Source organism: Castor canadensis, chromosome 16 (genome assembly GCF_047511655.1).
Source record: "Castor canadensis chromosome 16, mCasCan1.hap1v2, whole genome shotgun sequence".
Lineage (NCBI taxonomy): Eukaryota > Metazoa > Chordata > Mammalia > Rodentia > Castoridae > Castor > Castor canadensis.
In genome coordinates, this window is record NC_133401.1 from 21,564,545 (window position 1) to 21,578,343 (window position 13,799).

Here is a 13,799-nt window from a genome sequence, read left to right on the forward strand (position 1 = left end):
GAAGGATAGTGGTTCAAGGGGAGCCCAGGCAAACGGTTGTTCAGACCCCATCTCCAAAATAACCAAAGCAAAATGGACTGGAGGTGTGGCTCAAGTGGCAGAGTGCATGCTTTGCAAGCGTGAAGTTCTGAGTCCAAACCTCAGTCCCATAAAAAAAAAAAAAAAGACTTTTGGAGGCAGTGGCAGGAGGCTAACGAGTTCCAGGTCAGCCCAGGCAAAGTTAGGGAGACTCTATCTCAAAAAGAAAATAAAAACCACAGGGCTGGGGACATGACTCCAGTAGTGCTTGCCTAGCTTACAGAAGGCCCTGGGTTCCATCGCTAGCACTGTTAAAAAAAAAAAAAATGGCTAGCCAGTGGTGGTGGTACACACCTGTAATCCCAGCATCTGGGAGGTAGAGGCAGATGTATCTAGAATTTAAGGTCAGCCTGGACTAGTGAGATCTTGTCTCAAAACAATAAAAATTAAAAAATAAAAGAAAAGAATCTAAGCCGGGTGCCAGTGGCTCACGCCTGTTATCCTAGCTCAGGAGGCAGAGATCAGGAGGATTGTAGTTTGAAGTCAGCCGGACAAATAGTGTGAACTCCCTGGGTCTGTCAGAACAAAGTACCACAGACCTGTGTCTTAAACGACAGACATTATTGTCTTGCAGTTCAGAAGTTCAAGATCAAGTGTTGGGCAGGGCTGGTTCCTTTTGAGGGTGTGAGGGGAGGGCTGGCACCAACTTCTGTCCCCTCCCAGCTTCTGGGGTTTTCAGGTGTTCCTTGGCTTATAGCTAGCCCTCTTCCCTCTGCCTGTCTCTGTGTCCAGATTTCCCTGCCTTTTTGTTTATTTATTTGTTTTGGTGGTACTGGGGATTGAGTCTATGCTAGGCAAACCCTCTACCATTTGAGCTTCACCTCCAGCTCTTTATTTGTATTCTGTCTTTGAGACAGATTCTGGCTACATTTGCTTGGGCTAGTCAGGAACTCTTGATCCTTTTGCCTCTGCCTTCCAAGAAGCTGGGATTACAGGCATACATCACCACTCCTGGCTCAAATTTCCCTCTTTTTTAAGGACACTAATCTTGTTGGATTAAGACCAACTCAAAAGACCTTGCCCTAACATGATCATGTGCAAGGGCCTCATTTCCAAATAAGTCAGATCCACAAGTACTGAAGTTTGGGACTTCACAGCCCTTTTAGGGGACACAGTCAACCCATGAGAAGACTACAGTGTACTCATGTCATAAGATTACAAGTCACTGTGCCTGGCTTGATTGATGTCTACATTTAATTTTTTTATATGTCATACTGGGCTTTGAATTCAGGGCTTTGTTCAGCTGGTGCTCTACCACTTGAACCACACCCCCAACCCTGTTTCTGTTTTTTTCTTTTTCTTTTTTTGTTGTGGGGAGGGGAACAGGATGTCATCACGTAGCACAGGTTGGTCTTGAACTCCTGATCTCCTGCCTCTTCCTCCCTAGGATTACAGATGTGCATCACCACTCCTGGCCTAATTTAAGATGTTTTTAACGGTTGGCACATCTGTGTTACTAAAATTAATTAAATTCACCTGCTACTTTTTATTTTTACAAACGTGGCCTTTTATTTTTGATTTTACATATTCAAGTCTGATGTAGTTGATACATTGTAAGAACCTTTGTAAATGCTACAATGCACCCCCACCCAGCACAATATAGAGAAAAAACAAAAACCAAGAAAACAAACGTGGCAGCCGTAAATTGAAATTTACATATGTCCCTCCCACTGTGCTCTCATTGGACAGAGCTGCTGTAACTCAACAGGACTCAGCCCACGAGCTGCTGTGGGCTGTTTCGTGGGCTGTGGAGTCGCAGAATCAAGCTGTGCCATGCTTAAGCAGAAAGCTGGGTGGGTTCTCAAACTTGAGTCCCATGTGTTTTAGGCCTGAGAAAGCTGTTGCTTTAGGCGTAGGCTTAAAAATGAATCTGTGTTTCATTCATGGGCTTTGGAGGCTCAGAGAAGTACTGAATTTTCCCGACCACCCAGAATCAGGGCGCCCTGTCCCCACACCAAGAACCCAGAGTTAATTCCATCTGTTCCCAGGTGGGTTCTTTGCTATTGGTGGGAAGTGATGGGCCACAGGGAGGTGGAGGGTTGGGGCAGGGCACAAGATGCTTTTATGCTCTGTTAGGGACAATCTTATTCTTGGGATAAGCCATATCCTTCTTCACACCCCTCAGAAAAGTTCAAACTCTTCTGCTAATATATATCTTTAATGGACTTCTCCTCTCCTGTCACGAATGAACGCATCCAATACTTGGAATACTTTATATATCTTTGTGAAAGTAGGACTTCCTCACGTCTTAGTATAATTTTTTTTTCTTTTGACAGTACTAGGGCTTGAACTCATGGCCTCTCATCCTTGGTAGGCAGACGCTCTCTCACTTTGTGTGTGTGTGTGTGTGTGTGTGTGTGTGTGTGTGTTTGTATTGGGTATTTTTGAGATAGGGTCTTGCTTTTTGCCTGCGCTGGCCTCCAACTGCGATCCTCTTGATCTCTGCCTCCTGAGTAGCTAGTGAGCCACCGGCGGCCCATGCTTGCTTTGTTTTTAATGGGCCCACCCTGTTATTTAGGGGCAGTCTCCCTCCCATATTAGAAATGGACTCTCTCTGTCACTGAAACAGCTGAGCGATGTCTGTTCTCCTAGAATCTAGAATGGACTTTTCCAAGCCCTATTCCTGGAAACTCAAACGGACGGCTCCATTGGGTCTGGAAGGTAGAATCTCCTCAAACTTCTGCCCATTCCCCCCAGGATAAAAAGTGGACCCTTCCCAGGACCCAGGGACACACCTCCTAGGTTCATTCCAGGAATACTTGGTTTTTGAGATTAGCAAGTGGTGGTGGAGTGGTTTTGTTCCTTGAGGTGACAGAAATGGACTCTTCCAGTTCCCTTTAGCCTGAATTTCTCAATAGCCCGGGGCGTTGGAGTTCCGGCTGTTTTTGCCTTCCCAGCAGCCAGTCAACCAAAGAGCCTCTGGGGAACTGGCAGTGGGGGTGGGGGCCCGAACCTAGGCAAATTCATTCCTTCAAGTGTCCTGAACCTGTACCAGGTTCCAATTCTTGCCAGAGAGGTTTCCCAAAACTGGTGCAGGAATCAATTTTTGCTTTATATCTACTATAATAGAGGTTGCCCGGCATAATATAGTTGAGGGGAGTGAAAAAGCATCCAATACTGAAAAGTGGTTAGCAAACTAAAATGGAAATTCTGATTCCTGCACTTCAAGTAGTGTGGCCTTGGGCGAATCATTCAACCTCTCTGGACCTCAGTTTTAATCTCTGTTTAATGGGACGATCCTCTAGTATCTTCTAGGATTCTGGGTCTCCTGACAAGTCAAGTTCCGACGTGTTGATTGGAGAAGGGTGAGGGAGGGACAGAGAAAAGGAAGGATTCCTGGAAGAGGATTTAAGGAGTGGAGGATGCAGGAGAGGAGGGAAAAGAGAACAGAGAGGCGCTTGCGCAGTAAACTTCTGAAGCTCTCTAGCCCCGCCCAGCCCCTTCTCTGCAGCAGGGAATTGCAGACGTTGCTCCACCTATCCCAGCCCAGCTGACTGACACCCTCTCTCCCTCTCCTCCTTAGATCTGCACGCTCTGCCCGCCCCCCACAACCGCCCAATCCTGGGCGGAAGTAGGACAGGCTCCGCGAATCCGCGACGCCTGCGGGAGCAATCTACCCACCCATTGGTCCCATTCAACGTAAGTCCCACCTCTTCAGGCCGGTTACCCCGCCTTCTTTCGCGTCCCTCCCTCCCATTTGGAGAGGGGTAAGATCCAATCACTGTTAGACTCTGCCTCGCGGAGGGGGCGGTCCCTTGGTGCGTAAGCGAAACCCGCCCATCTCTCTGGCAACGCCTCCTCCCCCTCCACCCACCGCTCCCGAACGGAAATAGCAGAGTAATGGACCAATCATAGCCTTGTGACCAATGAGAGCGGGAGTAGAGGATGAGTTCGAGTCTGAGCGGCGGTACCGGCAACCAATGGGCGATTGAAAGCACCGGCTAGCAGAGAGGAGGGGAGGGGCTAGGGGAGGTGCCAAGGTCTGCCTACTAGCCCGCCCGCCAGCCCGCCCTCCCCCTTCGGCCGGCTCGGCTCAGCGGCGCTGCCTGGGGTCCTTTCCGCCCAGTCCCGCCTGCCAGCCCCCGCTGTGCTGTGCCCTGTCCGGCCTGGCCTGGAGCCGACACCACCGCCATCATGCCGGCCGTGTCCAAGGGCGATGGGATGCGGGGGCTCGCGGTGTTCATCTCCGACATCCGGAACTGTGAGCTCGCGCCCGGGGGACACTGGAGACGGGGGAGGGAGGAGCGTGAAATCGAGGGGCTTGGGGTCACAGAGGGACCCGGGATATAGAAAGTCTTTGCGGTCGAAAAGGGCGAGGATAAAGGAGGCCCGGGGAGAACTCTAGTGGGGGAGGAATCCAGGGGCTTGGGGTGTCATAGAGTGCCTCCTGAGGTGACGACACGGAGTAGCTAGAGGGGTCCAGAGGGTCTGAAAGGGGAGGAGGCTAGGGAGTCCCGGGATGGGGGCATGGAGAAGTACCCTGGAAATGATAGAAAGGCTGAAAGACTGGGGGATCGGACCAATGATGGGGTTAAGGGGATCCCTGGTGTAGATAGAAATGGAAGGATGTGTATGGGGATGGGGGTTCCCTGTGGAGTGATGGAATGGGAGGAGACCAGAAGGGACACAGACAGCCTAATGGGGGAGGACTTGAGGGCCTTCAGGAGGGGGTGTCATAGAAGGAGCAGGGTTGGATTGATTACCGAGGCTGCTGACTTGTGGCATGGAGGGTACAGTCTAGAGGTCCCTTATAGGGGGAGGCGGGAAGTGGGGGGACAACAGAGGGACCCTGGGGAGGAATAGAGGGGTTCCTGGATGGGGGATTGCTAAGGAGACATGGAGGTAGTGGGGAGGGGGCTCAAGGAGCACAGAGGGAAAGGGATGCAGATCTGAGACTCCAACAGGGGCCTGGAAAGGAGAGGGCATTATTACAGAGTGGGAGCCCTGGGGTGCCCAGACCTCAAGGAGGAGGTCAGAGGAGTCTGAGAGATCTGTAAAGCTATGGGTATGGGGAGTCAGATCCCAGAGACAGGTCAGGGGTCAGAGAGCAGGACAGGCCTGGGTCTAGGCCCTTTCTTATCTGAGCACAGCAGTATAAGGACAGTGATCCAGGCCAGGAAGAGTTGTTGTGAGGATGGGAGGCCTGGCTGCAAGTCAGCTCCCAACTCCTGGGAGCAGCGGTTGGTGTTCGGAGCTGCCAAAAAGCTCTCAGAGGTTACATCTGCATGGGTTTTGGGATCCGCCAGACAGGACTTTTAGTTTGAGCTCTGCCACTCCATAGCTGTGTGACCTTGAATGAGGGACTTCACCTCTCAGTCTCCTCATCTGTCAGGAGGGACTGCTGATCCACACCTGCCTGAGGGGTGGCCTTGATCACATGTGAGTGAGACGGTTGTGTGTTCTAGGCCTGCCAGGGACCGTGGCTGTTGATTTTTTTATTGTTACTACTTTGGTTCTGAAGAGGGCTCACTCATTATGTTAGTATTTCGCTGTCATGGAAGGTGTTCTGTACACAGGAGGGGTGTAAACTTGTGCATCAGTTGGAGGAGAGGTGACAGGGCTGTTGTTTAAAGGGGTAAAGCTATGAGGGGTTGTGGGGAGGGGCAGCTATAGTAGGTGTGCTTTGTCTCTGGTACCTACCAGTGATGTGAAGTTTCATTCATTCATTCATTCACTTAACAGATACATTTTTTTTTTTTGGTGGGACTGGGATTTGAACTCAGGGCTTTGCTCTTGCAAAGCAGGGGCTCTACTGCTTGAGCCATATCTCCACCATTTTGCTCTGTTTATTTTGGAAATGGGGTCTTGAGAACTATTTGCCTAGGTTGGCCTCAAACCTTAATCCTCCCAATCTCAGCCTCTCAGATAGCTAGGATTAGAGACTGGAGCCACCAGGCCCTATTTTGCACACTAGTCTACAACTCTGAACAAGAATCCATGCTCTTGGGGCTGGTGGTATAGCTTGGGGGTAGAGGACTTGCTTCCTATGCACAAGTCCTGGGGTTTGATCCCCAGCACTGCCAAAAAACCAATCCTTGTTCTTGGGAGGTAGAAAATAAAGATGGAAAAGCCATTAAATGATATGCTGTTAGTGTCAGTTGGTGCTGTGAAGAAAAAGGAAGGAAAGGAGGAGGGGGACCAGGATTGAGAAGATACTCAGCAGAGGCCGCACCATGAAGATCAGGGTGGGCCCTGTGGATTTTAGAAGAGGTCCAGACAGGGAGACGGTGCATTCAAAGGTCCTGAGGTTGCAGCATGCTTGGCGTGTGTTCAAATAAGGGAGGAGACCAGTGTGGCTGGAGCCTAGTAGAGGGGAATGATGGGCAGTAGAGGTGATGAGAGCAGAGAGGGGACAGGAGGGGTAGGGCTTTGTGGACCATGGTGTACATATTGCCTTTATCTGAGTGAACTGAGAACCACAGGAAAACTTTTTTTTTTTTTTTGTGGTATTGGGTTCTTGAACTCAGGGACTTCACCTTGAGCTACTCTGCCAGCCCTATTTTTGTGAAGGGTTTGTCTCGAACAGTTTGCCTGGGGCTGGCTTCGAACCTCAGTCTTCCTGATCTCTGCCTCCTGAGTAGCTAGGATTACAGGTGTGAGCCACCGGGGCCCAGCCACAGGAAGATTTTGGAGCATAGGAGGGATGGGGCCGATTGAGGTTTTAAAATAATTCCTCTGGAGCTGGGCACAGTGGTACATGCCTTTAATCCCAGCACTCAGGAGGTGGAGGCAGGAGGATCTCGAGTTTGAGGCCAACCTGGGCTACATCATAGCAAGTTCAAGAAAAGAGAGTTAAAAGCTAAAATAATTCTTCTAGCTGTTGCTGCTATGGCAACGGACTTGAAAGGTCGGGTGGCAGCAGGGAACTAAATCAGAAGGGTGTCACAGGTCTCCAGGTGTGACAGTGTTGGCTGGATGAGAGTGAGAAGGGACTTCTGAGAAGTGATTGGGTTTAGAATCAATTTTGAAGGAACTGCCAGTAGGATTTGCAGAGGGACTGGGTGTTAAGGGTTGGGGAAGGAAAGAGAAAAGAGGCAGGTGTCATTGAGGGCCCTGAGGGCCACCACAGACCAGACTGACTGGGGGCACTGGGAACAGGTCAGCCACAGGCCTGGGGCTCTTGTCCCTTTCTCAGTCACATGCATGTTGGGTGGCTGCTGTGTTTCAAGCTTTACAGTGGCGCAGTGGCAAATAGGACATGAGTGTTCTTGACCCTGTAAAGCTGCCAGCCCCGTGGGGAGAAGAGGCTGCCTGCAGATGGCAGCTGTCCTCACAGACATGCACAGGTGATCGTGTCGTGATGGACGAAGCAAAACATGGAAACAACCCAAAGTGTCTATCCATGGGTAAAGAAAACTAGCTCCATCCTTACCGCAGAACATTATTCAGCTATCAAAAGGAATGAAAGCTAGGCACAGTAGCTCACACCTGTAATCCTAGCTATTTGGGAAGTAGAGATCAGGAGGATCGAGTCTGAGGCCAGCCCAGGCAAAAAACAAGCTGTATGTGATGGGCATGCCTATAATCCCAGCTACCGGGAGTCATAGGTAGGAGAATTTCGGTCTGAGGCCCCAGGCAAAAAACCAAAACATGACAATTGTCTGATATGTTTTAACTGCATTTCTTTGATATTCCAAGATGATGAATATTTTTCACATTTATCTGACAATTGTATATCTTTTTTCATAAAATGTCTGATAACAGCACTTGTTTATGTTGTAATAAATACGGGTTGACATTTCCCTTTTCATTTTATTCATAAAGAAAGACATGTATAACAAAGACACATACATGTTGGAACAAGAACAAAAAATCGCCCAGGACCAGTCATGGTGGCAAGTACCTGTAGTCCCAGCTGCTTGGGAGGTGGTGATCAGAAGGATCTGAGGCCTGAGGCTGGGAGGAAAAATACAAGACCCTACCTGAAAAAAAGAAAAAAAAAAAAAAAAACGGGGCATGTCTCAAGTTAAGCGCCTGCCTAGCAAGAACAAGGCCCTGAGTTCAAACCCCAGTCCCACCAAAACAAACATGCAAACAAATAAACAAGAAGGAATGAAATACTGACCCAAGCTACGATACGAATGAATGTTGACAGTATTTTGCCAAGTGAAAGAAGCCAGACACAAAAGGCCACATATTAGACTGGCAGAATGGCTCAAGTGGTACAGCGCCTGCTTTGCAAGCTTGAAGCCCTGAGTTCAAACCCCAGTCCCACCAAAAAAAGAAAAAAGGAAAAGAAAAAGAAAAAGGCCACATACTGCATGACTCCATGTAGCTGGAATGTTCATACAGACAGCGGCGACTGGTGATTGCCTGCGGTTGGGGGCAGGGAAGGGAATGGAGACTGATAGCGCCTTCATACACAGATTCTTTTGCGGGGTGGGGGGTGGGGCGTGAAGAAAACACTTTGGGCTTAGATAGTAGGGATGGTTGCACAGGCTGTGAATACGCAGACCCCCATGGCACACCTTTAAAAGGGTGCATTTCATGGCATGTAAGTTGTGCCTCAATTTTTTTTTTTAAAAGGCAGGAAATATTTGAAATTGTCACAGCCTCATAAGGGAGGCTACAATAGTGAGAAAATGAGTGGTAGAGCTCTAGTCAGGTTTTGCTTCACAGGACACTCTGGTGGCTGTGGAGGTGGGACATGGAAGAGTGAACCAGGACAAGGGCAGTGAAGAAGTGAAGAGCTGTGAAGGCAGAGGGGCGACAGGTGCAAAGGTCCTGGGGTGGGCTTGAGGGAGGAGGAAGGGTCTGAGTGAGTGGTTTAGAGACGGATGGTTCTGAGGTTGGGGAGGTGGGCAGAGGCCCAGCTGATGTTCATCCTGAGGGCACAGAGATGGGGAGTAGCAGGAGTGAGGGAAGAGAGGGATGTGGATGAGGAGTGGGGGGCACAGTGAGGCTCAGGAAGGCTTTGAGAAGAGGGGGAGAGGTTAAGTCTGGGTCAGCGGGAGGGCATGGTCCCCTCCTCCTGTCTGTTCAGGAACCTGCCTGATGTTGTTTATCTCACAGGAGCCTCCTTGGCAGGGGTGGGGCTGCCTCCTAGCTCGGCCTCAGCAGAGTCTGGCTCATGGAGGCCATTGGTGACTTTGCTGAGCGCTGGGAAAGGGTTGCTGACGCCACTGAGCCCTGAAATCCTCCAGCGAGGCACAGTCCACCCCACATCATAATCCATGGCCTTAGTGACATCTCCACTGTCCCCTGGAATGCACGCCCTGGGGCTCAACCCTTCCTGGGTCCTCAGCTCTGCCCTGTGCAGGTTCTGATCCTTGGGAGGCTTCAGGAGGTGTTTGTTGAATGAATGAATGAATGAATGAATGAGTGGATGGATGAATCAATGAATGAACCAGTCTTTATTGAGCACCGAGTACTAGGGACTGTTCCAGGTGATGGGGCTACAGCGGTGGGCAAAAGTCTGCGAGTGGGGAGATGGGCTAATACACACCTGTCTCAGGTGTCCAGGCAGGAGGGAATGGAGGAAAAGGAAATCAAGGAAAGGATAAGGCTGGAGTTAGGATGGTGCTCTCATCTAGGCTGGTGAACCTCTCCCTGAAAGGGTGGTGTTGGAGAAGGGTCAAATTGGGTGAGTGAACTGGACATGCAGACAGCTGAAGGGCACAGCCTGTGCAAAGGCCCTGAGGCTAGACCCGGGCTTACAGTGTAGGAGGAACTTAGAGGAGGGGGAGGTGGGGCAGTGCCAGCTACAGCCTGAGGGAAAGACGACAGGACATTCAGCTAGAGAGGGACCAGGGAGATGGTGCAGGCCTTGGAGGGCCGCTGGGAGGACTTTGAGTTGTACTTTGAGCCAGCTGGGAAGTTGGGAGGCCTGGAGGCATTTGGGGCAGAGCAGAGGTGAGATGGACCCCCACTTCTGCAGGATCCCCTGACCTCTGTGGAGAGCAGGAAGGTGACCGGGTTCCACTTTGGGGGCTCTCCAGCATGGTGTGTCTTTGGGGTACCCCAGCCCAGGCATGCACTTGAAGGAATGAGGCAGGCCCCAACCCGAGCCCCAGCCCCGCCCCTTCCAGCTGCATCTTATCTAGTGGCCTCGCCTCACAGATCCATGTTCCACACTTCCCTTGCGCCAGGCTGCAGGGGACACTGGGGACCCTGCCAGGACTGAAACAGCCGTATGTTCCTGCACTCAGGGTGAGGGGTGCATGCCCAGGACGGGGTGTGTGCAAATCAGCATGCTGAGCACCCCAAACAGAGTAGGCCTGGACTCAGCCAGGGTCTCAGTGGCTTACCACGGGAATGACAGCATGGAGCTTTACTTTGGTTTGGTTTTTTTGAGACGGGATCTCGCTTTGTAGTCCAGGCTGGCCTGGAGGTGCTGGGGGCCTCATGCATGCTAGGCTGTTGCTGAACCACTGAAGCCACGCCCCCCAGCCCTCTTGTTTAAAGTTTGCTTTTGAGACTGGGTCTTGCAGACTTTGCCCAGGCTGACCTCTAATTCATGATACTCCCACCTCCACCTCCCAAGTAACTGGGATTACAGGTATGCACCACTAAGCCCAGCTTGGCTTTGTTGTTTAAGGAGAATGTATGTCCATCACTCAGAGATGATGATGACAGGAGCAGTGTCTTAACCTAGCAATGCAATGCAGGCTACATATACATTGAAATTTTCTCACCAAATTTAGAAAGCAAAAAAAACCCCAGTGAAATTGGTTTAAACACTTTATTTATCCCAATATTCATTCAGCACGGGAACAGTATTTAAGTTTTTTTCTTTTTTACAGTTCTGGGGGTGGTATCCTGGGCCTCATGCATGCTAGGCAAGAGCCCTAACACTGAGCTGCACCCAACCATAGCATTTATTTACTTGCCATTCTGGGGTTTGAACTCAGGGCCTACACCTTGAGCCACTCCACCAACCCTTTTTTTGTGTGTGTGATGGGTTTTTTCAAGACAAGGTCTCTCAAACTTTCCCTGGGCTGGTTTTGAACCACAGCCCTCCTTTTCTCTGCCTCCTGAGTAGCTGGGATTATGCATGAGCCACGGGTGCCCGGCCACCCTCGACTTTAATTAGTGATGGCTTCCAAATCCGGTGTTTTCATTTTGAGATTTTTTTTTTTTTTTTTGGTGGGACTGGGGTTTGAACTTGGGGCTTTGTGCTTGCACAGCAGGTGCTTTGTCCCTAGAGCCACACATCCAGTCCCTCTAAATGCTCTGGTTATTTTAGAGGTGGGGTCTCAAACTATTTGCCTGGACTGCCCTCGAACCATGATCCTCTCTATCTCAGCCTTCCAACTAGCTAGGGTTACAGGCGTGAGCCACTGGCCCCAGCCAAATCCAGCATGTTTAATGTTTGGCGGGCATGTCATTTTGGAGGCCACAGACTCAGAGTCATTTGTTCTGGATTAAGATTTCCTAAAATATATGGTTGAAAAGCAAACTCAAAATATCCACGTGGTTTCACAAGAAACATTCTCATTACCAAATCGAGGACCAGTTTTTAAATTTAATTTGTTTTTCTTTGAGACATGCTTTCATCATGTAGCCCAGGCTGGCCTGAAACTCTTGATCTTCCTGCCTCAGCCTTCCCTGTGCTGGGGATTACAGGTGTGTGCCACCATACCTGGTTGAATTTATTTATTTATTTGGCTGTTCTGGGGCTTGAACCCAGGGCTTGCTAGGCAGGGCTCTACCACTTGAGCCACACACCCAGCCATTTGGTTTCTATTTTGTTTTTGAGATAGGATCTGGCTACCTTTGCCTAGGTTGGCTTTGAACTCAAGATCTGTTTACGTCCACCTTCTCAGTAGCTGGGATTACAAGCGGGAACCACCATGCCCTGTTTACCCAGAGCACTTTCTGAGGACTCAACTACTGGGCCTTGTAGGGGAAGCACATGAAATGAAAGTCCCAGCAGGTAGATGGCCATAGTCTGGACAGCTTGGCAGGCTTTGGGGAGGTGAGGGACTTCGCCTCTTCTGTTTCCTCCATAAAGCACTCTAGTTCCCCCAGGGCAGGGGCCAGGTTTTTCTGGATGCCTTTGATGGTGATGACAGACACACCCCATGCCCGGATGCCTTCTTGGCTTAAACACTTACTGAAGGCCTTACAGTGTCACTTAGCCAGAAGCCCCAAGCTAGGGCAGACCCTGGCACCATGAGCCTATAGTAAGGTGGACCTTCCCACCTGCAGGTATTTCACTGCAATAGCCACAGGCCCTCCCATGGGTCCTACAGAAGGGCAGCTATGACTCATTCCCCAGCCCACCCCAGAAATCCCTTTGTAAACTGGGCATGGTTGTGCACAGCAGTAATCCCAGGATTTGGGAGGCAGAGGTAGGAGGATTGAGGCTCAAAGGCAGCCCAGCAAAAATGTTAGTGAGCTCTCATATCAACTAACAAGTTGAGTGTGATGGCATATACCAGTCATCCCAGCTATGCAGGAGACATAGATAGGAGGATCGTGGTCGAGGTCTGCCCTGAAAAATAGGGCTTTTGGTGTGGCTCAAATGGTACAGAGTTTGCCTACCAAGTGCAAGGCCTTGAGTCCAAACCCCAGTGCCACCAGAGAAAAAGAAAGAAAAGCAAAGAAATCCCTTTAAACCTCTTTGATATGTTTGTGTGCTCTGGTGTTGGTGTGCTCATTGTCTGTTGCTGGCTGGCTTTGAGTGCTGGACAGTCATCATTGCCGTTAGCCCAGTCTGTCACAGCTGCCTTCAGTCCCTTCCTCCCACTCCCTTCCTCCACAGCCCTATCGCACTGTCCCCATCACCTGGGCTGGAGGTTGTAGAGGCTCTGCCTTCTGTTTTGGAGACCTCCGGCTTGTGTTTGCTGGCTCTTTTTCAGACTGTAGTATATTGATTGGCGGAAGACAGAATCGGATTGATGAGGACACTTTCAAGACTGTTTAAACAAAGAGGGGAAAGGGAGGATAAAGGAGAATGGTGTGAAGGGGATGAATTCAAGTATGATATATTTGATATTTTGTAAGAACCTTTGTAAATACCACAATGTACCCCCACCCAGCACAACAATAAAAAAAAAATAAAAACAACTAAAAATATAGAGACTATTCAAAGAAAAAATATGCACACACACATATGTGTATAGACGGATAACCCCCTGTATTCTTGGGTTCCACATCTGTGGATTCAACCAGCTGCAGACCAAAAATATTTGAAAAAATTGTGTCTCTACAAACATCTAGAGTTTTTTTTCTTGTCGCTGTTTCCTTAAGAATACAGCGTAGCCAGGGAAGTTGGCTCATGCCTGTAATTCTAGCTACTTGGGAGGCTGCAGGGGGTGGGGAAAGATCTCAGTTTGAGGCCAGCCAGGGCAAATAGTTCTTGAGATCCCATCTCCAAAATGGACCAGAGGTGTGGCTCAAGAGATAAAGCGCCTGCTTTGCAACTGCAAAGCCCTGAGTTCAAATCTCAGTCCCACCCAAAAAAAGAAAAAAAGACTAGTGTCAACTGTTTTCACAGCACTTACATTGCATTAGGTATTAGAAGTCACTTAGAGATGAATGGGGAGGACAAGAGCAGGGTATGTGCAGGGTATGTCATCTAAGGAACTTGCGAGTCCATGGATTTTGGTACCCATGGGTTGTGGGTCCTTAAACATCCCCTGTGGATACTGGGGATTATAAAAGAATTTCCTCAGACTCTATGTATTTTAAGTTTAAGGGTTTTCTTTCTTTCTTTTTTTCTTTTTTTTTTGGTACTGGGGTTTGAACTTAGGGCCTACACCTTGAGCCACTCCACC

At 49.6% G+C, this 13,799-nt stretch overlaps 1 protein-coding gene across 4 annotated transcripts in view; it reads left to right on the top strand.

Moving 5' to 3' along the window:
• The window catches only part of Ap2a1 (adaptor related protein complex 2 subunit alpha 1), a 38,938-nt gene that overhangs the window by 3,381 nt on the left and 21,758 nt on the right, over positions 1-13,799 (top strand). For 2 of the 4 annotated variants that reach the window (XM_074057982.1, XM_074057983.1), the window contains exon 1: positions 4,067-4,279. In XM_074057982.1, coding sequence (XP_073914083.1) covers positions 4,213-4,279 — 67 coding nt within the window. In that variant the 5' untranslated portion in view covers positions 4,067-4,212. Of the gene's footprint in view, positions 1-1,893; positions 2,067-3,601; positions 3,718-4,066; positions 4,280-13,799 lie in introns of those variants that run through there. The other 2 variants (XM_074057984.1, XM_074057985.1) reach the window with 2 other exon arrangements.